General features: G+C 41.0%; 1 protein-coding gene across 3 annotated transcripts in view; it reads right to left on the minus strand.

The window, feature by feature from the left end:
• The window catches only part of CDK5RAP2 (CDK5 regulatory subunit associated protein 2), a 204784-nt gene that overhangs the window by 121711 nt on the left and 55829 nt on the right, over positions 1-27244 (minus strand). For all 3 annotated transcript variants that reach the window (XM_030919432.1, XM_030919433.1, XM_030919431.1), the window contains exons 9-12: positions 26558-26611; positions 25623-25742; positions 22827-22919; positions 16578-16796 (exon numbers count right to left, since the gene is read on the minus strand). In XM_030919432.1, coding sequence (XP_030775292.1) covers positions 16578-16796; positions 22827-22919; positions 25623-25742; positions 26558-26611 — 486 coding nt within the window. The remainder of the gene's footprint in view (positions 1-16577; positions 16797-22826; positions 22920-25622; positions 25743-26557; positions 26612-27244) is intronic.

The raw sequence follows: 27244 nt of genomic DNA on the forward strand, positions 1-27244 counted from the left end.
TCTGCTGCTGATACCCAGGCAAACAGGGTCTGGAGTAGACCTCAAGCAATCTCCAATAGACCTATAGCTGAGGGTCCTGACTGTTAGAAGGAAAACTATCAAACAGGAAGGACACCTATACCAAAACCCCATCAGTAGGTCACCATCATCAAAGACCAGAGGCAGATAAAACGACAAAGATGGGGAAAAAGCGGGCAGAAAAGCTGGAAATTCAAAAAATAAGAGCGCATCTCCCCCTGCAAAGGAGCGCAGCTCATCGCCAGCAACGAATCAAAGCTGGATAGAGAATGACTTTGATGAGATGAGAGAAGAAGGCTCCAGTCCATCAAACTTCTCAGAGCTAAAGGAGGAATTACGTACCCAGCGCAAAGAAACTAAAAATCTTGAAAAAAGAGTGGAAGAATTGATAGCTAGACTAATTAATGCAGAGAAGGTCATAAACGAAATGACAGAGATGAAAACCATGACACGAGAAATACGTGACAAATCCACAAGCTTCAGTAACCTGACTCGATCAACTGGAAGAAAGAGTATCAGCGATTGAGGATCAAATGAATGAAATGAAGCGAGAAGAGAAACCAAAAGAAAAAAGAAGAAAAAGAAATGAACAAAGTCTGCAAGAAGTATGGGATTATGTAAAAAGACCAAATCTACGTCTGATTGGGGTGCCTGAAAGTGAGGGGGAAAATGGAACCAAGTTGGAAAACACTCTTCAGGATATCATCCAGGAGAACTTCCCCAACCTAGTAGGGCAGGCCAACATTCAAATTCAGGAAATACAGAGAACGCCACAAAGATATTCCTCCAGAAGAGCAACTCCAAGACACATAATTGCCAGATTCACCAAAGTTGAAATGAAGGAAAAAATCTTAAGGACAGCCAGAGAGAAAGGTCGGGTTACCCACAAAGGGAAGCCCATCAGACTAACAGCAGATCTCTCGGCAGAAACTCTACAAGCCAGAAGAGAGTGGGGGCCAATATTCAACGTTCTTAAAGAAAAGAATTTTCAACCCAGAATTTCATATCCAGCCAAACCTAAGTTTCATAAGTGAAGGAGAAAGAAAATCCTTTACAGATAAGCAAATGCTTAGAGATTTTGTCACCACCACGCCTGCCTTACAAGAGACCCTGAAGGAAGCCCTAAACATGGAAAGGAACAACCAGTACCAGCCATCGCAAAAACATGCCAAAATGTGAAGACCATCGAGGCTAGGAAGAAACTGCATCAACTAATGAGCAAAATAACCAGTTAATATCATAATGACAGGATCAAGTTCACAAATAACAATATTAACCTTAAATGTAAATGGACTAAATGCTCCAATTAAAAGACACAGACTGGCAAACTGGATAAAGAGTCAAGACCCATCAGTCTGCTGTATTCAGGAGACCCATCTCACATGCAGAGACATACATAGGCTCAAAATAAACGGATGGAGGAAGATCTACCAAGCAAATGGAGAACAAGAAAAAGCAAGGGTTGCAATCCTAGTCTCTGATAAAACAGACATTAAACCATCAAAGATCAAAAGAGACAAAGAAGGCCATTACATAATGGTAAAGGGATCAATTCAACAGGAAGAGCTAACTCTCCTAAATATATATGCACCCAATACAGGAGCACCCAGATTCATAAAGCAAGTCCTTAGAGACTTACAAAGAGACTTAGACTCCCATACAATAATAATGGGAGACTTCAACACCCCACTGTCAACATTAGACAGATCAACGAGACAGAAAGTTAACAAGGATATCCAGGAATTGAACTCATCTCTGCACCAAGCAGGCCTAATAGACATCTATAGAACTCTCCACCCCAAATCAACAGAATATACATTCTTCTCAGCACCACATCACACTTATTCCAAAATTGACCACATAATTGGAAGTAAAGCACTCCTCAGCAAACGTGAAAGAACAGAAATTATAACAAACTGTCTCTCAGACCACAGTGCAATCAAACTAGAACTCAGGACTAAGAAACTCAATCAAAACCGCTCAACTACATGGAAACTGAACAACCTGCTCCTGAATGACTACTGGGTACATAACGAAATGAAAGCAGAAATAAAGATGTTCTTTGAAACCAATGAGAACAAAGATACAACATACCAGAATCTCTGGGACACATTTAAAGCAGTGTGTAGAGGGAAATTTATAGCACTAAATGCCCACAAGAGAAAGCAGGAAAGATCTAAAATTGACACTCTAACATCACAATTAAAAGAACTAGAGAAGCAAGAGCAAAAACATTCAAAAGCTAGCAGAAGGCAAGAAATAACTAAGATCAGAGCAGAACTGAAGGAGATAGAGACACAAAAAACCCTCCAAAAAATCAATGAATCCAGGAGTTGGTTTTTTGAAAAGATCAACAAAATTGACAGACCACTAGCAAGACTCATAAAGAAGAAAAGAGAGAAGAATCAAATCGACGCAATAAAAAATGATAAAGGGGATATCACCACCGACCCCACAGAAATACAAACTACCATCACAGAATACTATAAACACCTCTACGCAAATCAACTAGAAAATCTAGAAGAAATGGATAATTTCCTGGACACTTACACTCTTCCAAGACTAAACCAGGAAGAAGTTGAATCCCTGACCAATAGCAGGCTCTGAAATTGAGGCAACAATTAATAGCCTATCTACCAAAAAGAGTCCAGGACCAGATGGATTCACAGCTGAATTCTACCAGAGGTACAAGGAGGAGCTGGTACCATTCCTTCTGAAACTATTCCAATCAATAGAAAAAGAGGGAATCCTCCCTAACTCTTTTTATGAGGCCAACATCATCCTGATACCAAAGCCTGGCCGAGACACAACAAAAAAAGAGAATTTTAGACCAATATCCCTGATGAACATCGATGCAAAAATCCTCAATAAAATACTGGCAAACCAGATTCAGCAGCACATCAAAAAGCTGATCCACCATGATCAAGTGGGCTTCATCCCTGGGATGCAAGGCTGGTTCAACATTTGCAAATCAATAAACGTAATCCAGCATAGAAACAGAACCCAAGACAAGAAGCACATGATTATCTCAATAGATGCAGAAAAGGCCTTTGACAAAATTCAACAGCCCTTCATGCTAAAAACGCTCAATAAATTCGGTATTGATGGAACGTACCTCAAAATAATAAGAGCTATTTATGACAAACCCACAGCTAATATCATACTGAATGGGCAAAAACTGGAAAAATTCCCTTTGAAAACTGGCACAAGACAGGGATGCCCTCTCTCACCACTCCTATTCAACATAGTGTTGGAAGTTCTGGCTAGGGCAATCAGGCAAGAGAAAGAAATCAAGGGTATTCAGTTAGGAAAAGAAGAAGTCAAATTGTCCCTGTTTGCAGATGACATGATTGTATATTTAGAAAACCCCATCGTCTCAGCCCAAAGTCTCCTTAAGCTGATAAGCAACTTCAGCAAAGTCTCAGGATACAAAATTAATGTGCAAAAATCACAAGCATTCTTATACACCAGTAACAGACAAGCAGAGAGCCAAATCAGGAATGAACTTCCATTCACAATTGCTTCAAAGAGAATAAAATACCTAGGAATCCAACTTACAAGGGATGTCAAGGACCTCTTCAAGGAGAACTACAAACCACTGCTCAGTGAAATAAAAGAGGACACTAACAAATGGAAGAACATACCATGCTCATGGATAGGAAGAATCAATATCATGAAAATGGCCATACTGCCCAAGGTTATTTATAGATTCAATGCCATCCCCTTCAAGCTACCAATGAGTTTCTTCACAGAATTGGAAAAAACTGCTTTAAAGTTCATATGGAACCAAAAAAGAGCCCGCATTGCCAAGACAATCCTAAGTCAAAAGAATAAAGCTGGAGGCATCGCGCTACCTGACTTCAAACTATACTACAAGTAACCAAAACAGCATGGTACTGGTACCAAAACAGAGCTATAGACCAATGGAACAGAACAGAGTCCTCAGAAATAATACCACACACCTACAGCCATCTGATCTTTGACAAACCTGAGAGAAACAAGAAATGGGGAAAGGATTCCCTATTTAATAAATGGTGCTGGGAAAATTGGCTAGCCATAAGTAGAAAGCTGAAACTGGATCCTTTCCTTACCCCTTATATGAAGATTAATTCAAGATGGATTAGAGACTTAAATGTTAGACCTAATACCATAAAAACCCTAGAAGAAAATCTAGGTAGTACCATTCAGGACATAGGCATGGGCAAGGACTTCATGTCTGAAACACCAAAAGCAACGGCAGCAAAAGCCAAAATTGACAAATGGGATCTAATTAAACTAAAGAGCTTCTGCACAGCAAAAGGAACTACCATCAGAGTGAACAGGCAACCTACAGAGTGGGAGAAAATTTTTGCAATCTACTCATCTGACAAAGGGCTAATATCCAGAACCTACAAAGAACTCAAACAAATTTACAAGAAAAAAACAAACAACCCCATCAAAAAGTGGGCAAAGGATATGAACAGACATTTCTCAAAAGAAGACATTCATACAGCCAAGAGACACATGAAAAAATGCTCATCATCACTCGCCATCAGAGAAATGCAAATCAAAACCACAATGAGATACCATCTCACACCAGTTAGAATGGCAATCATTAAAAAGTCAGGAAACAACAGGTGCTGGAGAGGATGTGGAGAAATAGGAACACTTTTACACTGTTGGTGGGATTGTAAACTAGTTCAACCATTATGGAAAACAGTATGGCAATTCCTCAAGGATCTAGAACTAGATGTACCATATGACCCAGCCATCCCATTACTGGGTATATACCCAAAGGATCACAAATCATGCTGCTATAAAGACACATGCACACGTATGTTTATTGCAGCACTATTCACAATAGCAAAGACTTGGAATCAACCCAAATGTCCATCAGTGACAGACTGGATTAAGAAAATGTGGCACATATACACCATGGAATACTATGCAGCCATAAAAAAGGATGAGTTTGTGTCCTTTGCAGGGACACGGATGCAGCTGGAAACCATCATTCTTAGCAAACTATCACAAGAACAGAAAACCAAACACCACATGTTCTCACTCATAGGTGGGAACTGAACAATGAGATCACTTGGACTTGGGAAGGGGAACATCACACACTGGGGCCTATCATGGGGAGGGTTAGGGATTGCATTGGGAGTTATACCTGATGTAAATGACGAGTTGATGGGTGCTGACGAGTTGATGGGTGCAGCACACCAACATGGCACAAGTATACATATGTAACAAACCTGCATGTTATGCACATGTACCCTAGAACTTAAAGTACAATAATAATAATAATTTAAAAATATAAAATAAAATAAAATAAAATATTGCTGCTTGTTGACAATGCACCTGGTCATCCAAGAGCTCTGATGGAGATGTACAAGAAGATGAATGTTGTTTTCATGCCTGCTAACACAACATGCATTCTGCAACCCACAGATCAAGGAGTAATTTTAACTTTTCAAGTCTTTAAGAAATACATCTGTAAAGAGTGATTCCTCTGATGGATCTGGGCAAAGTAAACTGCAAAGCTTCTGGAAAGGATTCATTATTCCAAATGCCCTTAAGAACATTTGTGATTCATAAGAAGGGTCAAAATAACAACATTACAGGAGTTTGGAAGAATCTGATTCCAACCCTCATGGATGACTTTGAGGGATTCAAGACTTCACTTCACTGCTAATGTGGTGAAAATAGCAAGAGAACTAGAAGTGGAGTCTGAAGATGTGACTGAATTGCTGCTATTTCATGATAAAGCTTGAACAAATATGGAATTACTTCTTATGAATGGGCAAAGAAAGTAGTTTGTTGAGGTGGAATCTTCTCCATCTCAAGATGCTGTGAACATTGTTGAAATGACAACAAAAGACTTAGAATATTACGTAAACTTGGTTGATAAAGCAGTAGCAGGGTTCGAGAGGACTGACTCCAGTTTTGAAAGAAGTTCTATTGTGGGTAAAATGCTACAAACACCATCACGTGCCATAGAGAAATATTTTGTGAAAGGAAGACTTAATCAAGGTGGCAAACTTCATTCTTGCAGCAACCACCACCCTGATCAGTCAGCAGCCATTATCATTGAGGCAAGATCTTCCACCAACAAAGACTACAACTAGCTAAAGGTTCTGACGATCATTAGTATTTTTGGCAGTATTTTTAATTCAGGTATGTATGTTGTTATTTTAGACATAATGCTGTTGCACACATAATAGGCCACAGTATAGTATTAACATAACTTTTATATTCACTGGAAAGCCAAAAAATTCATATGACTCGCTTTATTCCAATCTCTAATATCTCCTGAGGGACTGTCTGTATTTTAATTATACCCATTTTACCAATCAGAAAACTGAAGTTCAGAGACTTCAAGCAACTTAACCCAAGTAACATAGGTAAAAAGTAGTGGAAGCAGGATTTGAAGCCAGGTCTATCTATATTCTTTTTACTATGCCAGTGGTTTTACAAGCCAAACCCAAAAAGCTCTAGGATTAGGAATACCCAAACCTGACTGGATATCAGTATCCTCTAACTACATGTTCTTGGGCCTTCCTCTAGAAATTGACTCAGTAGCTTAGGGAAGAACACAGAAAATTATATTTGATTTCAATACAAAAAGCCACCATCCTAAGGAATCTGCAAAGCCCCCTGGGTGCATCTGCTTTATTTGCTTCTGAACAAAGGGTTTACACAGGGGAAGAAAAAAAAAAAAAAAAAAAAAACCCTATCCTATACCAGACTACCGCCTTAATTTAAAGTTAGTGCTGCCACAGCAAGACCTATATGATGATGTCAACTAATGGCCTCAATTTCTACACTAATGGGCAATTTTCCCTTAAGATTCACAGGTGCACTCCAGACCAGCACTGGGCTGAGAACTGCCTCTGCATGGCAGGGCTCTCTTTGAGCAGACTGGCTGATTTAAAAAAAAAAAAAAAAAAAAAATTTAACTGCATTGTTTGAAAAATAACATGTCCTGAAATCTTAGAATCACATTAGAAATGAAAGGCCAAGCCCTCACACTTCCTCCTCCAGCCTGCTAGTTTTGTTTTATCTCTGGCCAGATGGAGAATGAGAAGGTTCTCATCCATCAAATTTCCACCTTATCAGGTTTCACTGCGAGAAAGCTTGTCAAAGTGCTCAGTGGTTACCTGTAAATATACAAAGGAAATTTCTCCACAGTCTTAATGAGGAAGAGGTACTCTGTGATGTAAGGAGAATTTCCAGAATTAGTAGGTGCCACATTTTGTGGAGCCTCATTGCTCCTGGGGGTTGTGGTGGAAACAGATGATGCAGGGAGGTGGGTGCCAGGCCTCCTACCTCACTTCACCCTGAGCAGCTCCACTTTTGTGTTTTCTCTCCATAATAGTTCATTCAAACAAACAATTCATATGCTGGAGGGAAAAAAACTTGGGAGGCCACCACAATGAAACAGTCCTTGGCATAAAGAACTAACAAACATGTGCCTCACCTAACAGTATGGTACTAGCTGTGATGACTGCACAAGTTCTGAGCAAAGGGCTTGATACAGCTTTCACCAGTTGCCCCTCCTCCAGCCCCACTCACTGTTCCCCATGAGCCAGGCTCATTCATGGACCCCAAACCTTGGCACAGGCCTTCCTGCTACCAGGAATGCATTCCCACCTCCCATTCCCCCAGGCAAACAGCTACCTATCCTTCAAGTCTCAGCTCAAATCCACTTCCTCTGTGAAGCCTTCCCTCCCTTCTTTTCTAGCCTCTTAGCACAGTTCCATTCTCTGTGCTTCCAAAGCATTCAGTCCATCCCACTATTAGGACTTATCATGCTATATTTTAATTAGCTCTTTGTATGTCTATGCTATTTCTTCACTAGATTCCTTCAGAAACTGTGTATGATTTGATTCAGTCCTGTACTACTAGGGACCAGGACAGAGCCTGGCACAGAAATGATAAAATGAGAAGGTGAACATAAGGGAAAGTCTCCCTGTTTGTGCCCCATGGAGATTACGGCAATTCCATATGAAAACTGTTGGGGACAGCCTTTTAAAGCAGCTTTAACAGCAGCCCCAGGTGCGAGCCACTGAGAATCTCCGGAGTTTCTCAATAGAAGAGTGCTCCGACTCCCTTCCTAGAGGCATCAATCAGCTGGAAAGGAACAGACAAGCACTTTCTTCAGAGGAGAGGTTACTGTTGATCAAGGAAGAAATTTATAGCTTTGGTGACTTGGCTGGTAAAAGGGAAGACAACATTTATTAATCAACAGCATCTGGTAGATTCCAGCAGGTGATGATTTGTCATTCAAAGTCCTGAGCCAGTACCTGCCACACAATTAAAAGCAGGAAAACAGGACAGAAAAGAAGGAATCAGATATACTGAGCATCAACTTCTCTGTACCAGGAACCATGGCAGGCATTTTCTCACATGTTACATTTTACTATTCACTTGTTTAATCCTAAAATACATATAATCAACCCCATTTTAGGGGAGTGAACATAAGTTTAGCAAGTTTAAGCTGTTGGCTTAGAAGTTAAGCACTTGTAAGTGAAGCTGAGATTGCAACCCAAGGTGAGAACTATTTTCCGCTATTCCAAAGATGGCCACTGAAATTGCTACGTTTCTAGGGCCCGAGGCCAAGGCATCATCATCAAAATAGCTACCAACTATTGCTCATTTATGATGTGTCAAGTATTATGCTAAGCATCACTCCCTCTCTCAGATAAACCTAAGAACTAACCGTTATTATTCTGATAAGAAATGGGCATACCATGGTTCAAAGAGGCAAATTTGCTGGTTCACAGTTCAACAACTAGTAAGTAATGGAGCCAGGACTCCAAACCAGTTTGACTCCAGTGTTTCTGCCTTCAGCCTCTCTCATAAGAAACTGGAATTTGCAAAGATAGTACTTCTTCCAACATAGGTCATTTAAACTGCATATTATTCTATAAAGATACCAACTCAAAATCTTCACACCTAATTCATGTATACACACACACATATACACACACACACACACACACACACACACACACATAATATATATATATTTAGGGCAAGAGGAGAGCTTTGGCCCTTAGTAAAAAACATACTATCTCAGGTCTGTGGTCTTAGCCCTAACCAACCAGCCTGTAATGCCATGTTTTGATTCTGATTTACCAAAAGATGTTCTAAATGCTGTCACAATCTCATTTGGAGATATCCATCAATGAGTACATGTGAGAACTGGGAGGTTCAGGCTGAACTACCCTGAAATTAAACCCACTCCTGTCAAAGCACATGGGATTAGCCAGCTGGGTGACAGGTACAACTTTAATTAGATTTTTGGGCTTTAGCCAGCAAATGCATCCCCACAGAGCTAAGTGCCCAGGTACTGAAGCACACACTTGTCAGGGTAGCAGATGACAGGTCTCATAACAGATGAAAGCATTCTGAAACAGTCTGGGGAATACAACTAAGCCAATGTCTAATATATGTTGCTTATAAAGGAGAACAAAAAAACCTTAGCTTGCTTCTCTCCACGCACCCACCCTGAGTAGAATACTAAGTATCTGAACCAGAGAGAGTGCACCTAAAATACAGATTTCTCTCACCCTTCACCAAACACACACATTCATGCACATGTGCACACTCACACACGCTAAAAGGAGAGCCCAGGTCTCTGGCTCTGACAATGTATCAAATGAAGGCAAAGATGTGAGGATCCAAGCAGCATCCCTGTTACTAACCTCAAGAGTAGGCCACTTTAAACATCACAGCTGGGGCATAGACTGGGGAACAATGGGTTTTTTGTTTGTTTTTGCAAAGGTCTCCTGAATTTCCTTGAAGGGATACAGGCCCCTTTGGCAGCAAGGAGGTATACTACAATACAAGGGATCTATCTGTGATCCTCACTTTTTGACCTTCTTCATTGTAAATAAGATGCCCAAAGTAAAAACCAAAGCTTGTATTCACCAGAGCCTAACAATATCATTACAAGTACTCCATAAATTTGTGTTGAATAAACAAAAAACTGCAAATTACAACACACGCTGAGTCAACTGGGACTAGGTCACTGCAATCACAGGCAATTAAAACAAACAAGCATGGAGAACTGACTCTCGGGGCTCAACTTCTCAGTGTTCGTGCACAACCAGACACAGTGAATTCATAAGCCTCTGAACCAAGCTGAATTTTCAGTAAAAAATTGCCTCCCTACAAAATGCTGAAGAACAGGCACAATGAGACTGGCAATAAATGTTGTTGGCATGAGCAAAGGATGGTTTGATCACATCCAAGAATAATGATTGGCTTACCATCAAAATTCAAGGAAGGCTACAAAAACCAGGACTGCTTGATCTGGATCCTGTATATAGGCTTTAGGTCAGGGCTCATCTGTAAAACAGAGCTGCAGCATTTCCAACTGATTTTGTAGTTCTTGTCCAGAAAAAGAGAAAAATGGGAAACAGCTAGATATAGTCCCAGAAAACCTACTTACAAGCTTACTTACTTGGATAACATTAATCTGGCCCCATACAGAATAGCTTTTGTTGAATGGGGTATTGTTGAAGACGCTATAAACTGCTCAAAGTACTCTTTATAATAGCCCACCAGAGGCAATTCTTTCCTTGGGCCTCAGTGCCAGCAAAAGCCGTCCTTTCACTTGACATGTTCCTCTTACAGACACTGGAGACCTTGTAACTGATTTTCTCTTTTTGCTTTCCCTGCCAGGAACTACCAGTTGAATTATAAGTCCCCCTCTTTAGCACTGTGAAGGATATCACAACATGTAGTTTTTTTTGTTTTGTTTTGTTTTTTTTGTTTTTTTTTTCCTGAGACAGAGTCTCCCTCTGTCACCCAGGCTGGAGTGCAGTGGCACGATCTTGGCCCACTGAAACCTCTGCCTCCCAGGTTCAAGCAATTCTCCTGCCTCAGCCTCCCAAATAGCTGGGACTACCCAAGTACCTGGGTGCCACCACACCCAGCTAATTTTTGTATTTTTAGTAGAGACAGGGTTTCACCATGTTGCCCAGGCTGGTCTTGAACTCCTCACCTCAGGTGATCCACCCGCCTCAGCCTCCCAAAGTGCTGGGATGACAGGCATGAGCCACCGTGCCCAGCCACAATGTGCATTTTTATATACTCACTCTGGGTCAGGCGCAGTGGCTCACACCTATAATCCTAACACTTTGGGAGGCTGAGGTAGAAGGATTGCCTAAGGCCAGGAATTCAAGACCAGTCTGGGCAACACAGCAAAACCCTTTCTCTACAAAAATTTAACAAATTAGCCAAGTGTGGTAGTGCATGTCTATAGTCCTAGCTCCTCGAGGCTGAGACAGGAGGATTACTTGAGCCTGAAGGTTTAGGCTGCAGTGAGCTAGGATCATGCCACTACACAACAGCCTGAGTGACAGAGTAAGACCCTGTCTCAAATGAATTAATTAAAATACTCACTCTGGTTCCATTTTGCCAGTCACTCTTATTTTTCCTTGACCCTAAAGCCTTTATTTTTAATTTCATTTAATCTTATGACTTTCTATAAACCTCTGCAAGTATTTTTGAAACATAAAAGGAACAAATTACAATGTTTACAGCTTCAATTAGCCAGAATACTTCAAGTTGGGTGTTCTTGAGAATGTATTATTCTGGTCTGTTGAAAAGCTGAAAATATACCAATCTTCCTTTCTGCCAAAAGCACAGTATTCTCAACATAATTACTGACTGGTTTGGCATAGCAACAGTGTACTATCTTAGCAAAGTCCTGAAATTAGATAGAGTCCATAGACCTGAATCCATGTCACATACATATCACCATCTATGTAACGATGACCGAGCAATGTAAATTCTGAGGCACAGATTAATCTGTAAAATGGGAAAAACATTTTCTACGCCCAAACCCAAGGCTGGGAGCATCACGTGGGCACACAGGCAATCTTCATAAACTGTAAAGTACAAGTCTACACCTGAGGATCATACCTGCTTTATTTCTACCACTCTGAATAGCAACCAAAGAGACAATGAGGGTTGAGCTGAATGTGAATTGAGAACAAGACCTGTGTTTTGGATGTTGTTCTTACCAATGTTTTCTTTATCCTACCTGTGGGATGCAGCAAAGTTTGAGTAAACATGAAAGGGACCCAAAGGTGAACATCCGAAAGTCCTCGTGGATGAAGTATTGAATATGCACCAAGTCAAGCCCTACAAGCCACAGCTGAGCATCCCCATTACAAAGAAACAGGTTCCTTTTCTTTTCCCCCATAACACTGACCTCTCAGAGCCTGACTTGTGTTAAGGAAAAGCCTTGTCTCATCTTGTTTCCTGGCTTTCCCTCAGCAATCCATCCTCTAGACATCCCTCAGACTAGTCTTTCTAAACTGCAAATCTGATGCTGTCAGTCCTCTGACTGGCATACCCAACCCCTACCCCGCCCGGGGCCCCTTGCCTACACCTCAAATCCAGGTGCCCAGACTCTGCATCCAAGGCTCTCCACAAACCAACATCTCTCAGGTTAATCTCCTGACACATCCCTAGAGGAACCACCCTTCACTGCGGCCCCAAACTCTTCTTCCCCAAAATCACCATACCCTCTCCAACCTCTAAACCTTTGCCTTCTATACAAAACCCTCCTCTCCCTTGCCTATCCATTAGCCTCTAGCTCAAACTTCAGAACCAGTTCAAAAGTTACTTTCCCCAGGAGCCTTCCCTGCTCCTGCAAGCCACTTCCTTTCTCTGTGCTCCTGTGGTAGGTTGTTCATGTCCCTATTATGGTATTTTCTCCTTGTCTAGTAGAGGACTTGCACAAAGTGTTCAACGTTGCTGAATGTATGAATGGATTCCTTTCTTTTGCCAGGACAGAAACATCACAAAAGGTCTAGGTTTTTCTGTTTCAATCCAAAAGCCACAGCTGTAGCAGCTGGTGAGTGGGCAGGCACTCCAGTTAAATAAGGAGCCTAGTTACCAGAAACAAGCTGGGAAGTTATGCAAGGCTAGTGTGTTATGCTCCACCTGTGCATTTATCCTAGCGCCATAAGGCAAAGGCACCACCCCACCATGTTTCCTCAGGCTCTGAGTAAGCCAGTACTCCCAAGACCTGGTGTAGAACAGTCATGTGAGATGCACACATCAAATTCTTAGACTATAAAAAAGTTAACTAGAGATACAACTGTGATGCAATATCTATACAAAAAGAAGGAAACCATGGCCAAATCATCTTGTTGGAAACATGTATGTAACTTGATGTATAAAGGTAGTCACGATGAGATGCCAGGAAGCCTGAGTCACTGGCATGTTCACCTGAGGAAAGCATTTAGAGTATACAGCTACTTCTGGTCTGCCCAGTGCCCTGAAACAAAATACCACTTTCTCTGGGTACCTGCTCATCCCCTTCCAAACATGTGGTTCTAGGGGAGGTTGCCAATGATGTTATACATACACACACACACACACACACACACACACACACACACCCTTCTGCCAAGGCACAATGAACATGTGACCCAAATTGGGATTCTCAGTACATCACCCATCTGGCCATCCTGACAAGAAACCAGCCAGGGCAGCAAAGTGTGGGAGTCCTTCTTCTTCTTCTGCAATAAATTGGGAAGATGTGATCCCAACATGGCTGGCAATGAGTCCAACCTCTTGGAACTGGAGTATGGATGCAAAAAAAGAAGCCAGCTCTCAGAGAGTGAGTCTGGTCTTGGCAGTTTTCCAGTGCCCCTGTCCTTCCAGCAGTTTAGTTACACAAGGCAATCAAGTTCCCTTTCTGCCAAACTTAGTTCAAGCTAGGTTTCTATCACTCACAAGAAAGTCCTACCCACAGTATACTCACCCCAATCCCTGCCCTATTGCCATCACAGTCCCCTTCCATTCCTTGCCAAATACCTCCATATGAAGACATATACATGTTATGCATTAATACATCTTTTTATCCACAGCAGCCCAAAATTCTTCTAGAAGCACCAGAGTTTACATAAATAAGTAAATTATGAAACCAACAAATAATGTCTAACAACAGAGGTATGCCTAAGGAAATTACAGTATATACGCTTGATGTTATACAGCCATCTCAAATGATTACAAAGACTAAGTTATGATATAAAAAACTACATATTATATATTATCTATGAGAGAGAGAGACAGAGAGAGTGTGAGTGTGTGTGTGTGTGTGTGTGTGTGTGTATCATCCCCTCATCCTCGGCCTTCCAAATTTTACCACACAAACATTATAATAGCAGTAGGGGATGGGGGATAATTGTTTTAAACTAAAAAAATTGTCATCTAATAGTGAAGGATATAAGAATTGATTATGAAACATGCAGCTGTATAAATGGACCCTCTGGCCAGCCTTTTCTTTACCTCATCTACATAAAGTCACACTACTCAAATCTGACCCCTCTCATTCTCAAGTGTCAGCCCCTCCTAGAAGATTTCCTTGACTACCACTTCACACAGGATCTTTTGCACTGAGTACAGGTTATATTAATTAGCTGTGGATTTTAAATTGTTTTGCATTTTGTCTTGTATAGCATTTTCACCTCCCTTAGAAAAATAAAACTTTCAGGAGTTACGTATTGTAATTCCATCAGTGTCTAAACCAGATACATTTTGTGTTCAATAACACTGAATAAATATGAGAAACAGGTCTTTTAATAACATGCAATATACTACTGCACTCTAACATTGCTGGTGGCAGCATAAAATGGGCCAGCCTTTTGGACAAACAATTTGGCAACATGATTAACCAACCAGTATAAAATATTGGCCGGGTGCAGTGTCTCACACCTGTAATCCCGGCACTTTCAGAGGCCAAGATGCAAAGATCACTGGAGACCAGGAATTTGAGACCAGCCTGGGCAACACAGCCAGACCCTGTCTCCACAAAAAACAAAAATTAAATTAGCTGGGCATGGTGGCATTCACCAGAAGTCCCAGCTACACAGGAGAGTGAGGCAGTAGGATCCCTTGAGCCCAGGAGTTTGAGGCTGCAGTGAGTTATGAGCATGCCACCGCACTCCAGTCTAGGCAAGAGTGTGAAACTCTGTCTCGAAAAATATGTATTTACATATATATACATATAGGCACTATCTGACCCAGTAATCTCACTCCTCAGGATCTATCCTAGGGATTTCAAGAGAAAATACCCTTATGTCAAAAGACGTTCACTGTGGCATTATTTAAATAGCCAAAATGTCCAACAAAGGAGATTATTAAGTAAATCACGTGAAATCTATTCAGTGAAAGAGTATGCATCAGCATTTAACATGATCGTTCTGAAGCCTACACCATGAGATGGTGCCTATGATAGACTAAGTGATCAAAGACAGAATGGTATTTAGAATCTGATTAGACCAGGAGCCCAGGTGCACCAGGACTGAACGGCAGTACAGAAAATTAGAGTTACTTTGCTAGGGTAGTGGAATTATAGCTACCATTTTCTAATTTTTCTAGATTTCCTTTATGGACCCATTAATGTTTGTTAAAATTTTATTAAAATATACAAACATCTGCATTTCAATTCTTTCTTCAGTGTTAACATTGGGATTTCAACCTTTGGATCCTGGTGTCCCCATCAGCAGCAGGCACCATAGAGCTAACCACTGGTATTCTTTTGAGTCCTCTACTCTAATGACTGCCTGGCCCAGGATCTCAGGCAGACAATTCAATTAACTTGCATGGCAATGATCACTCAGACCCAGACCCCAATCTTACCTGATTGCACCAAGGCTATGTTCTCAGGAGGGATTAAATTAAAAGACACAGAATATTTAAGTTTAAGCATAATTGAAATTTAATAAGCTTACCAAATTCAGAGATGATTTTTAAATGCTAATACCCAATGCTAAATAGAGTACAGTCATAAAAAAGATCACCTAGAGAAACCTGGTATAATCTTTCTGTAGAACAATTTGAATTTATCTATACAACAGTCCTTAAAAAAATTCATACTCTTTGGCCCAGTTATTATACCTCTATCAGGAATAATCGGTGAGGTGGGCATGGTGGCATGTGCCTATAATCCCAGCTACTCAGGAAACTGAGGTGGGAGAATCACTTGACCCCAGGAGTTCAGGAACAGCCCAGGAAACAGAGTGAGACCCTATCTCAAAAAAAAACAACAAAGGAAGAATCAGCAGACAAATATTTATGTACAAGGATGTTTGCTGCAGAAGTCATAAGGCAAAAAAAAAAAAAGTAAAATAATCTAAATGCCGTTCAAAAAAGAACTAGTTAAATAAATTGTAATACATCCAAGTGATGAAATATTATGCTGGCACAAAAAAATTGTTTTTGAAGAACATTCATTACATGGCAACAAACCAGACAGAGAACATTAAACTTAAAAAAGCACGATACAAAACTGTATTTTCAACGTGATAACAACTCTGTGTATGTGTGTGTGTGCGTGTGTGTATGTGTGTGTGTGAGAGAGAGAGAGAGAAAGAGAATAAAAGGACTGAAATACCAAATAGATCAAATGAAGCTGGTCATTTCTAGGTAGTGAGATAATAAGTGAAGTATTTTCTTTAGTCTTCTATACTGAACATCACCCCACAAGCAGACACAGCCACATAGCCCCAAAAGCACTGTCCACTGTGTCAGAAGGGCAGGGCGGTACTCACACGGATGGTGCAATCTCCTCTGCTCTTCTCTCGATGGGCTTCCTCCAGGTCCTTCTCCAGTCTCTCCCTCTCCTGCTGCAAGTCACTCAGCTCCTGGGTGATCTTCTTAATGCTTCTACGCAGTCTGTGGTTCTCTGCACTCTTGGTGAGGTTTTGTGAGCGCAGCTCAGCCAAAAGGGCTTCCTTTCCTGATAGAGCAGCTTCATAGTCTTCAGACCCCTAGAAGAGAAGGTAGAGAGGAAAGATGAGCTAATTTTCATACCTCACTGAAACAAATCAAGAAACCTGGGCTCTTAAGAAAAGAAAAACATTAACATAGACAACATTCAGAAACCAAAGCAACAAGATAATATTCTTATGATGTGGATGTTAAGGAAGAAAAGTCTACTGTTGTATGAAAGAAGTATTTTCTTAAAGGACCAGGAAAAAAAGCACAAATTTTCAGCCGGGTGCCATGGTTCACACCTGTAATCCCAGCACTTTGGGAGGCCGGGGCAGGTGGATCATGAGGTAAAGAGTTCAAGACCAGCCTGGCCAACATGGTGAAACCCCGTCTCTACTAAAAACACAAAAATTAGCCGAGCGTGATGGTGGGCGCCTGTAGTCCCAGCTACTTGTGAAGGTTAAGGCAGAGAATTGCATGAACCCGGGAGGTGGAAGTGGTGGTGAGCCGAGATCATGCCACTGCACTCCAGTCTGGGTGACAGAGCGAGACTCCGTCTCAAAAAAGAAAGAAAGAAAAGCACAAATTTTCACAGGGACTGTCTTTAGTTGCGTGGGACTATAGTTAATTTTTTTTCTTCACAACTCTGTATTTTCAAATGTTTTAAGGTAAGTGAGCATGTTACTTTAATAATGGTTTAAAAAACAATTTAAGTCATTTTTAAACGGTAGAAAATGAAGGCCTTCATTTGAAAATGTGAAAGTTGTCAGAATCAAAATGGAGTCACTTGTGTTTAAAAAAATAAAAAATCAAATAAAAATAAAAAAACAACCTTGACAAATAGATTCGGGTATATGAAAACAGATTACTCAGGCATAAATGCCTCAGAACAAAAACTACCACAAAAGACTCTGTAAAAACCACAACCTTGCACAAGGGCCACTGCAATCCTACACAAAAAAATATTTCTGCAAGGACATCTGCCCAGCAACTGCCTATTCAACCTAGGACTGGTGTCATTCTTGTTACTGATCCTTGTAGCTAAGGATAAGTATCTCAATACAATCACGTAATTGTCATTTTTCTTTAAAAATCTTTGTCTTCCTTAACCTCCCTGAACATGCACAAAGCTATGGTACATGTATTCCCACTGCCATGTCCTATTCCTGAATAAGTGTCATTTTCTCTTCGAGAGATTCTCTCTGTTATTTAGGTTGACAAAAAGCAGAGATAAACCTAAGCATTTACAATGTTCATCCACATCAGAATGGCTCAAACCCAGATTCATTTGGAGAAAAAAAAAAAGTGGTCAGCATGCTAGTTCAATGGCCAGCCTGAGAGACTGCAATTTCAGCAAAGTCCATGGTCAAAACAAGTCAAGAATATGTGGTATTTCATTAATACACAGTTAAAGAAAATACATATGATTATCAAACATACGCACATCTGTGAAATGGGAAGTGATGGCCTCTTTTTTTTTTTAATTATTATTTTTTCCTTCTTTTTTTTCTGAAAGCTGGTTTACCAGCATTCCACTAAATATAGCATATATACAGAAAGGTACACAAATCATCCGTGTACAGCTGAACAAATGTTCACAAACTGAATACACTCATATCAAGAAACACATCCTTGGCCAGGCACAGTGGCTCACTGCCTGTAATCCCAACACTTTGGGAGGAATGGTCTCTATTTTCTTCTTGTGAAGATTAAACATGATACACAGTCTGGGTGCTGTGGCTCACGCCTGTAATCCTAGCACTTTGGGAGGCTGAAGCAGGTGGATCACCTGAAGTCAGGAGTTCGAGACCAGGCTGACTAATATGGTGAAACCCCCATCTCTACTAAAAATACAAAAACTGGGGGAGGGGGGAGGGATTGCATTGGGTGTTATACCTGATATAAATGATGAGTTGATGGGTGCTGACGAGTTGATGCGTGCAGCACACAAACATGGCACAAGTATACATATGTAACAAACCTGCACACATACCCTAGAACTTAAAGTATAATAAAAATAAATAAATTAATTAATTTAAAAAAAATACAAAAATTATCCAGGCATGGTGGCATGCGCCTGTAGTCCCAGCTACTCGGGAGCCTGAGACAGGAGAACTGCTTGAACCCAGAAGGCAGAGGTTGCAGTAAGCCAAGATTGCACCACTGCACTCCAGTCTGGGTGACAGAGCAAGATTCCGTCTGAAAAAATATATATATATAAAAAATATATATCAGATATATATAATATGAGATCATATATCACATATATGAGATATATCACAATACATCTCATTTGAGGTATATCATATGATATGTATCATGTGATATATCTTATATGAGATGTCTCATGATATATATCTCACATATATCTCATATATCTCATATAGCATATGATACATAAATTGCCATTTCAGTGGGTACAACATAAATAAATCTAGCTCTACTTTTCCTTTACCTACTCCACTATCTTTCATTCCCAATCAAAAAATAATAGAGAGGTTCCACAAACCAAAAGCTATATATAGTAACACTATTAACCAAGAATTTGAAAAACAGACCAAAGTACTCTGTTTTGTCCAAATACCACCTAATTTAAGGGTGAGTTAACAACATTTACTGTGCCCAGGTACACTTTCTTATTTAAATCTTTAAACCTTGGGTGATATCTAGATTTTACAATGCACAAACAGGCTGGAAGAGCTCAAATGTCTTGCCCAAGGTTAGAGTTAGTGATATGGTTTGGCTGTGTCTCCACCCCAATCTCATCCTGAATTGTAGCTCCCATAATCCCCACATCATGGGAGGGACCTGGTGGGAGGTAACTGAATCATGGGGGCAGGTTTTTCCCATGCTGTTCTCATGATAGTGAATAAGTCTCACAAGTTCTGATGGTTTTATAAAGGGCAGTTCCCCTGCACATGCTCTCTTGCCTGTGCCATGCAACATGTGTCTTTGCTCCTCCTTCGCCTTCCGCCATGACTGTGAGGCCTCCTCAGCTATATAGAACTGTGAGTCCATTAAACCTCTTTTTCTTTGTAAATTCCCAGTCTCGGGTATGTCTTTATTAGCAGCATGAGAATGTACTAATACAGAGACTGTACTACTACTACTACTTGCTCTCTGCAAGAGCAGAGTCAAGGTTCAAATCCATGTCCCACTCCACATTCTTCCCAGTAAAAATGTTACCTCCATATAATGGACTATACTCAGTTGTTTAAAAAGATTGAGTAGCACAAAGCTAAACATGTACACACACCCACACATAAACAAATGAATGCATGTCAACTGCTAAAAATCTGAATAAGGTCAAAGGACTGCACTAATGTCAATGTCCTGATATTACATCACAATTATGCAAGATGTTACCTTTGGGAGAACTGGGTAGAGAGTACAAAGAACGTACATGTAAATCTACAATTATCTCAAAATAAAAATTAAAAAAGAAAAGACTTGGTAGGTCTATATAAACTGCCATAGCAAGAATGTTAAATTTTAAAAAATGGTCATGGAACAAAATACATATTATGATCCTATTTAATTTTTTAAAGTGTATATGTATATATGTACAAATATGCATTAGAGTCGAGGCACAGAGTCAAGGCAAGAGGTGAGTTTACTGATGATTTCTATCAACTTCTCACTACTACTTTAAGTATTTTATAAATTTCCTACAATGTGCATTTTTACTTTAATAGCTGGGAGGATACCGTTTCAAATTTGAAAGTTTTTTTTTAAATGAGTGTGGAGGTAGCAGCAGCCAGCCCACACTATTACCTTCACAGTGATACCAGTGACTAGAATTCACACCTCTGTACTTCTGAACTTTGGCAATCACTTCAAGAGTTTAAATATCACCTGCTGTTGCTTCAGTGTCAGGCTTGATGCCAACCCTGTGAACGCTGGCTATTTAACTCATGCTGCAATTGGCTCAAATCACATGATATCCCAAAAAGATCCCAATACATGGGGGAAAAATGCATTTACATGTATCTGTGCACCATTCAAACTACATATGCCTCACAATGAGATAGCCAACATAGGTGCATTGTGTGCATTTACTCACACACAATCAGAGGAGTGGAAAGAACATAGGCTTTGAAGACAGACTTGAGTTCAAGTCCTGCAAAAACTCGCTGATTTGTAAATCTGCTACCTCCTTGGGCAAAGATTAAATGAGGGTTCTCTGAAGAGCCAACCTGACACGTATAACCTGAGGAGTTACAACAGCTCCCAATCTCTGTGTGCTGCAAGATAAGAAACCCGACCAACACTGTACATTGTAAGACCTCAAAACTCATTCTTAAAGTCTTTTGACTAAGACTGGGGTTATTAAGTTAAATGTATGTAATAAATCTGGGTAACATTTAAATTTATAAGATTCCTTTCTTTCCTTTAAGGCCCGTCATAACCAGTAAAATATCGCAATGTTTATACCACTCTCTCTGGCTATCAGCACCCAACAGATCTTTTCCCAAGCAATGGGAAACATAATTTCCCTAAGAATTCAGCTTCTGAAGCTTGTTATTTTCTAGGCAAGGAAAAAGAGAAACAGTCTAAAGTGTAATCTTAGCTCCATTTCATCAACCACTGTCAAAATGGTGAGCGAAGGCAAGTCTGAGATTCCAAAAGCGAAGATTTGTCTATGTTCCTAGCGTACTATGATTTAAGTCAAATTACTTCAATTATTCTTACTGTGAATCAAAGCTCTGCAAAAGATAAGGCATGGGATATGAATTTTGGGAATCAAACAGTCTTAAATCAGATTTAACTTCTAACTTCTACGTTACAACCAAAAGCAACATCAGTGCAAGGGGTGGGAGGAGGAAGCTTTAGGCAGTATGGACTTACTTTGATGATGAAATTTATTGATTTATTAAGTTATTAGTGATAGGTATAAGCTGTGTAGGAAAACTAGAAACATGAGAAGAAACATGTTACAATAATTTAAAACATGAAATTAAAATTAGGAAGAAAGAGGGGCTGACCAGCAGGAGTCCTTGTAGTACAACACTGTGGGGACAGAGGGAGGAGAGAAAAGGCAGGTCAAAAACATCAAGGTCTGGAAAAGAGCAGCTGGGACCAAAGCAGCCAGGTAAGGGAGATATGGGATGACAGTAAAAGCACAGTCTTTGGAGTCAGATTGGCTCTGGAGTCAAATCCTAGCTCTATTACTTACCAGTTTTGGGACCCTGAGCAAGTTACTAGAAACTAACTTGGATTTCCTCAGCAGTTAAAAAAAAAAAAAAAAAAAAGGATATTAATCGTACTTACTTCATAGAGCTGCTGTGCAAATAACTGAGATAATCTATGGAGCGCACTTAGCAGGCCTTGGCACATAGTATGTGTTCAATAAATGTCTCTTGCTATTATTAGCAATTACTACACTAAAATCTTGGCTCTGCCACTTGCTAACTGTGTGACAGTAAATAAGCTGCACACCCTCCTGAGTCTCAAAACCTCACAAATACGGCCAGGCGCAGTGGTTAACTCCTGTAATTCTAGCACTTTGGAAGGCCAAGGCAGGTGGATCACTTGAGGTTAGGAGTTCGCTACCAGCCTGGCTAACATGGTGAAACCCCAGCTCGAGTAAAAATACAAAAATTAGCCACGCATGGTGGTGGGCTGTAATGCCAGCTACTCAGGATGCTGATTCAGGAAAATTGCCTGAACCCAGGAGGCAGAGATTACGGTGAGCAGAGATTGCGTCACTGCACTCAAGCCTCAGCGACAGAGCAAGACTCCGTTTAAAAAAAAAAAAAAGTACAAACACAAGAGGGATGATGATTACCTTCCCCACAGAGTGGTGAAGATTAAATGAGATAATCCACATATCTTGCATTATTACTTAGCACAGAGCACACTTAGCACTCCTAACTGTGGAAATATTTATCATTACCATATTGAGGAGGGGGCTGGAAAATCTCCCAAATCTGGTAGAGAATTTCCCTTTAATTAGACTGAGCGAATCTAAAGACCACCCACAGTTTTCCTTATTAAAATCATCCAAGTTCTTTCAGCTGCAAAGTCCTCACCTTACCAGGGGTCAGGATCAAAGAGACAGCCACTTAAGCCAAGTGAACACTTACCTGGAATTCCTGGGTCTGTGCTTTCTGCAGGGTCTCTCTGGCTTTAGCAAAGGCAGCACTGAGCTTTTCAATTTCAGAGTTAAGTTCTTCAACCTGGGGAAATATAACGAATACCAGCCAAGTATCTAACTGGGCTCTCCTCTCTGCACAGCCCACATGCTTTTCCTGCTCAACTGTGTCGTGCTTATAATCAAGGGCTTTGTAATCAGAAAAGATCCGAGTGGGATTTCCAGTTTAGCCGTTTACTAGCTGGATCACTTCAGGCAAGGTACTCAAAATCTTTGAGACACCATTTCCTCAACTGTAAAATGAGGATATCACCACTCACCCAGCTATTGTGTTGTTAGGGTTAAACGAGGTAATGTGCATCGGTGCTAAAATAATGCCTTGGTCATACTGTTACTATTATTACTGTCCGTATAAACGACCTGCCCAACAACCTAGCCTGGGTATTCCCCAAATTCCTCATTCTCCAGTGACTTTCTCCTACACCCCGGAGTTGGCCATGAACCACCATGGCCACACCCTGGACTTTGCCAGCACCCAGAGCAGCTCCAACACCAGTGTCCTGACATACTTGAAGGCTTCTGGTCCCAGTTGGGCCTAGAACTCCCCACAAGTGATACAATGTTGACTACTTTTGTGCGTTTGTTTTTTTTTTTGTTGTTTTTTTTTTTGAGACAGGGTCTTGCTCTATCACCTAGGCTAGAGTGCAGTGGCCAATCACAGCTCACTGCAGCCTCAACTTCCCGTGCTCAAGCAAGCCTCCCACCTCAGCCTCCCAAGTAGCTGGGACCACAGGTGAACACCACAAAATCCAGCTACTTTTTTGTAGTTTTATTAGAGAGACAGTCTCACCTTATTGCCCAGGCTGGTCTCAAATTCCTGGCCTCAAGCGATCCTCCCACCTCAGCCTCCCAAAGTGTTGGGATAAAAGGCATAAGCCACCATGCCCACCAGGACTACTATTACTAGGAGGCAAATCTCTGCTGCATCTGACACTGGTGATCATTCAAACTCCTTAGCAACACCACCAGTTTCCTGGTCAGTTTCCTACTTCTGCAACCATTCCTTCTGTCTCCTTTGTGCATTCCTCTCCCTATCCCTGAAATTCTGATGTCCTCTGCAGTCCCATCACCAATCTTCTTCTTTCCCATTCTATACTCTCCTTAGATAAGTAGGTCAACTCTCAGAATCTTAACTCACACCTGTACACAAGGGATTCCTAGACTGACCTCTTCAGGATTGAGCACTCTCCAAACTTTAGGCATGCACATTATCTGCCTCCTGGACATCTCATCTGGATGGTGTACGGGCTCCTCAAAGTCAGCACTTTCTAAACAGATTCATCACATCTACCACTGTCCCAGATCTTGCTATCAACCTCCATTATCCACACTTTGAGCTGAGTCAATGGCACCACCATACCTCTAGTCATGCAAGCCAGACACCTGAAGTCATCCTTCACTATGCTTCTCTGAAGTCCTACATCTAATCCTCAAATTTTCCCAACCTTATTTCTAATTACTTCGAATCTTATTTCTTAAATAAGCCCCTCCCCGTCCATTCCTACTTGCTGTGCCCACTGCTCTAATTCAGCCTTTCTTGGCTCTCACCGAAGCTACTGGTCTCCCAGCCTCTATTCTCTCCCTCCTGCAATTCACTCTCCAGATAGAGCCAGAGACCTCTCCAAAATGAAAATGTGCTTAAGAGTTTTCAGTGGCCTTCAGTGCCACTCAAGCAGCTCAATATGATTAGTTTCCCCAACCCCCACTGGTTGGCCACTTGAAAAAGCTTCACCTTCTTCTCTCGCCTCAAAGCTTTAAGTTTTACACTTTGTGCTCTGACAACTCCAAACTGTCTGTGATGCATATGGGGTTTCTCCTAACTAAACGCCTTGACCAGTGTTCTCCCCCCGTCCGCCTTACTTCCCAACTAACTCCTACTGATACTTTAAGATGCAGCTCAGGCACCTCCTCCTCTAAGCACTGCTCCACACATCCGACATCCACACCTAATCTGGATCAGGCCCCCTTCCTTCTGCCTCCCCAGCTCCCTGCACTTCCCTCAATCACAACCCTCACCACTCTTTCTTCCCCAATAGACTTGCAAGCAGAGCTGGGTTTTCTTCTCTGTGTCTGTTCCTTGCATAGTTACTAGGACACAATAGATTGCCATAGTAAAGACAAGAAAACAGCACAGAACCATCAGCTACCACCTTGGATCACACAGGCAACATTCAGGTAGCTCTTTAACCAACTCACAGTCATGGCCTTGCCTCCCAAAACTCCTTTATCTCACTCTTCTGTTATCCTTCAAAAGATTAGACCTGCATTGTCCAATGCGGCAGTCACTGGCCACATGTGGCTCTTGGCATGTGAAATGTGGTTAGATTGATTTGAGGGTGTGTTGTAAACATATCTGGACTTCAAATAGTTCTGAAAAAAAAGTGTTGACTATCTCATTACTTTTATTGATTACATGTTGAAATGATTATGTTTGGAGGGATAAATATATATAATTAAAATTAATTTCACTTGTTTCTTTTTACTTCTTTTAATGAGGCCACTATAAAGTTTTAAATCACATATGTAACTTCATATTATATTTCTTTTGGACAGCACTGGATTAGACACTCCAAAAGAATTCCCAGTTGACTAGAGGATTATTTCCCCACTTTCTATACTATCTCATCTCTCTTATAAACTTTTTATCTAAAGCTAAAAATTCAGGGCAGGACAGACCAGTCATAGAAGCTAATAAAGAAAAATCTTACTTCAAATGTATCACACATACCTTTTTTTCCTTTGATTTTAATGCCATGGTTAAACCCTGAATGGCTTTATCCCTCTTTAAACTATTTTTCTTCTCTGTAGCAATTTCTCTTTCCTTCTCTCTCAGGTCCTTCTCAAGTGCCTAAATTAGATTAGAAAAAGATTCACTAAGTTGATGTGTTCCAACCAAAATGCACTGTAAATATATCTTTAAGAGCACACTCAAATGCAGTTATTCTATCTTATTCCTGTCAACCTGTGATTAATGTTTCCAAGTAGAGCTGAACATAGTGGCATCAACTCCAAGTTACTGTGTTACCGCTCCCGGCAACAGGGCTGGGTGAAGGGAAGGGGATCAAATCAGTTAAGACGATGACAGCTATTCCTATGGGAAGGATTCCAATGCCTTCTGGAATTTGAATACAGTCACTCAGAGTCTTTGAAACCATACCAGGTTATTTGGAGGAAATAACAGATCATTAATTTCATTCCTTTTGATGGAGACTGAACTATACATTTATAGTCTGAGTTCATTTCTAAAGATAATCACCACCGCCTCCCTTCCGGGCTGTTGTGAGGATCAAATGGGATAATGGATGTGAAAGCACTTTCTAAGCTGGCAGGCACTCCACAAATGCCTCCTGCTGTGACAGAGGAACCATGGCACATGGGCAGGTCCAAATCTTCGCTCTACCTCTTCCTAGCTATGTGTTCTTAAGCAAGTGACCTCACCTCTCTGGGCCTCAGGTACCACATCTGTAAAACGGGAATGTCTACTTCACAGAGTTACTGCAAAGATTAAGAAACCCTTTCTAGAGTACCTTATGCTCGACTGTCATACAGTAGCATTCAATGAATGACAGCTATGTGACACAGAATTATCTGTTGCACTCAATAAAACAAGAGGCAAGAATAGACTAAATCTTCAATACATTTTTTAAAACCATATCAACATACCTGGATCCTCTCTTCAAAGCTATTTCTCTCTTTCTGATGCTCCATTTGTGCAGCCTAAAAGAAGGCATTAATTGGTGTCAAGAAGGCACGTGCAATCCAACAGCTTCTCCAGAACAAATAGAATGAGCACGTCCTTGTCGCTTACTCACTTTCCCCCACTACTGTGGAACTCATTAAAACAAGTGTCCCCTCCCTCTCTCCACCCCACCCAAAACCCCACCTGATTTGAATGAAGAAAAATGTGAAGACAACAACCTACCCTGGTTGATCACCAGCCCCACAGAGAGTAAACCACGGTGCTGCTGAACAAGATGAAGGCCTACTAGAGGGCCGTGCCACGGAAGTGGGAAAGAGAGTTAAGAGGAGGGGCAGGAAACAACTGTGGATTACAGACGAAAATGAACTGGCAAGGCTACCGCATTCACTGCTGTGGTAGGAACACAGGCCCTGCCTCCATGAAGAAACCAAGACTTTCTGTGAACAACCAGAACATCCCCAATGTGAATATACCACATGCAGCAGCTATTCTTGGTCCAACAAGAATGGAAGGCCTAGACTAAGACCTACCTGCACTTCCCTGGCCTGCCCAACTTCTTCAAAAGAGCTTGCTGGGGAGGCTGCCTAGGGCGGGGGCAGGCGTCCAGGGAGGCTTTGGGGTCAGCTACTAGTAACTCATCTCTTGGAACC

Source organism: Rhinopithecus roxellana, chromosome 16 (genome assembly GCF_007565055.1).
Source record: "Rhinopithecus roxellana isolate Shanxi Qingling chromosome 16, ASM756505v1, whole genome shotgun sequence".
In the NCBI taxonomy this organism is placed as follows: Eukaryota; Metazoa; Chordata; class Mammalia; order Primates; family Cercopithecidae; genus Rhinopithecus; species Rhinopithecus roxellana.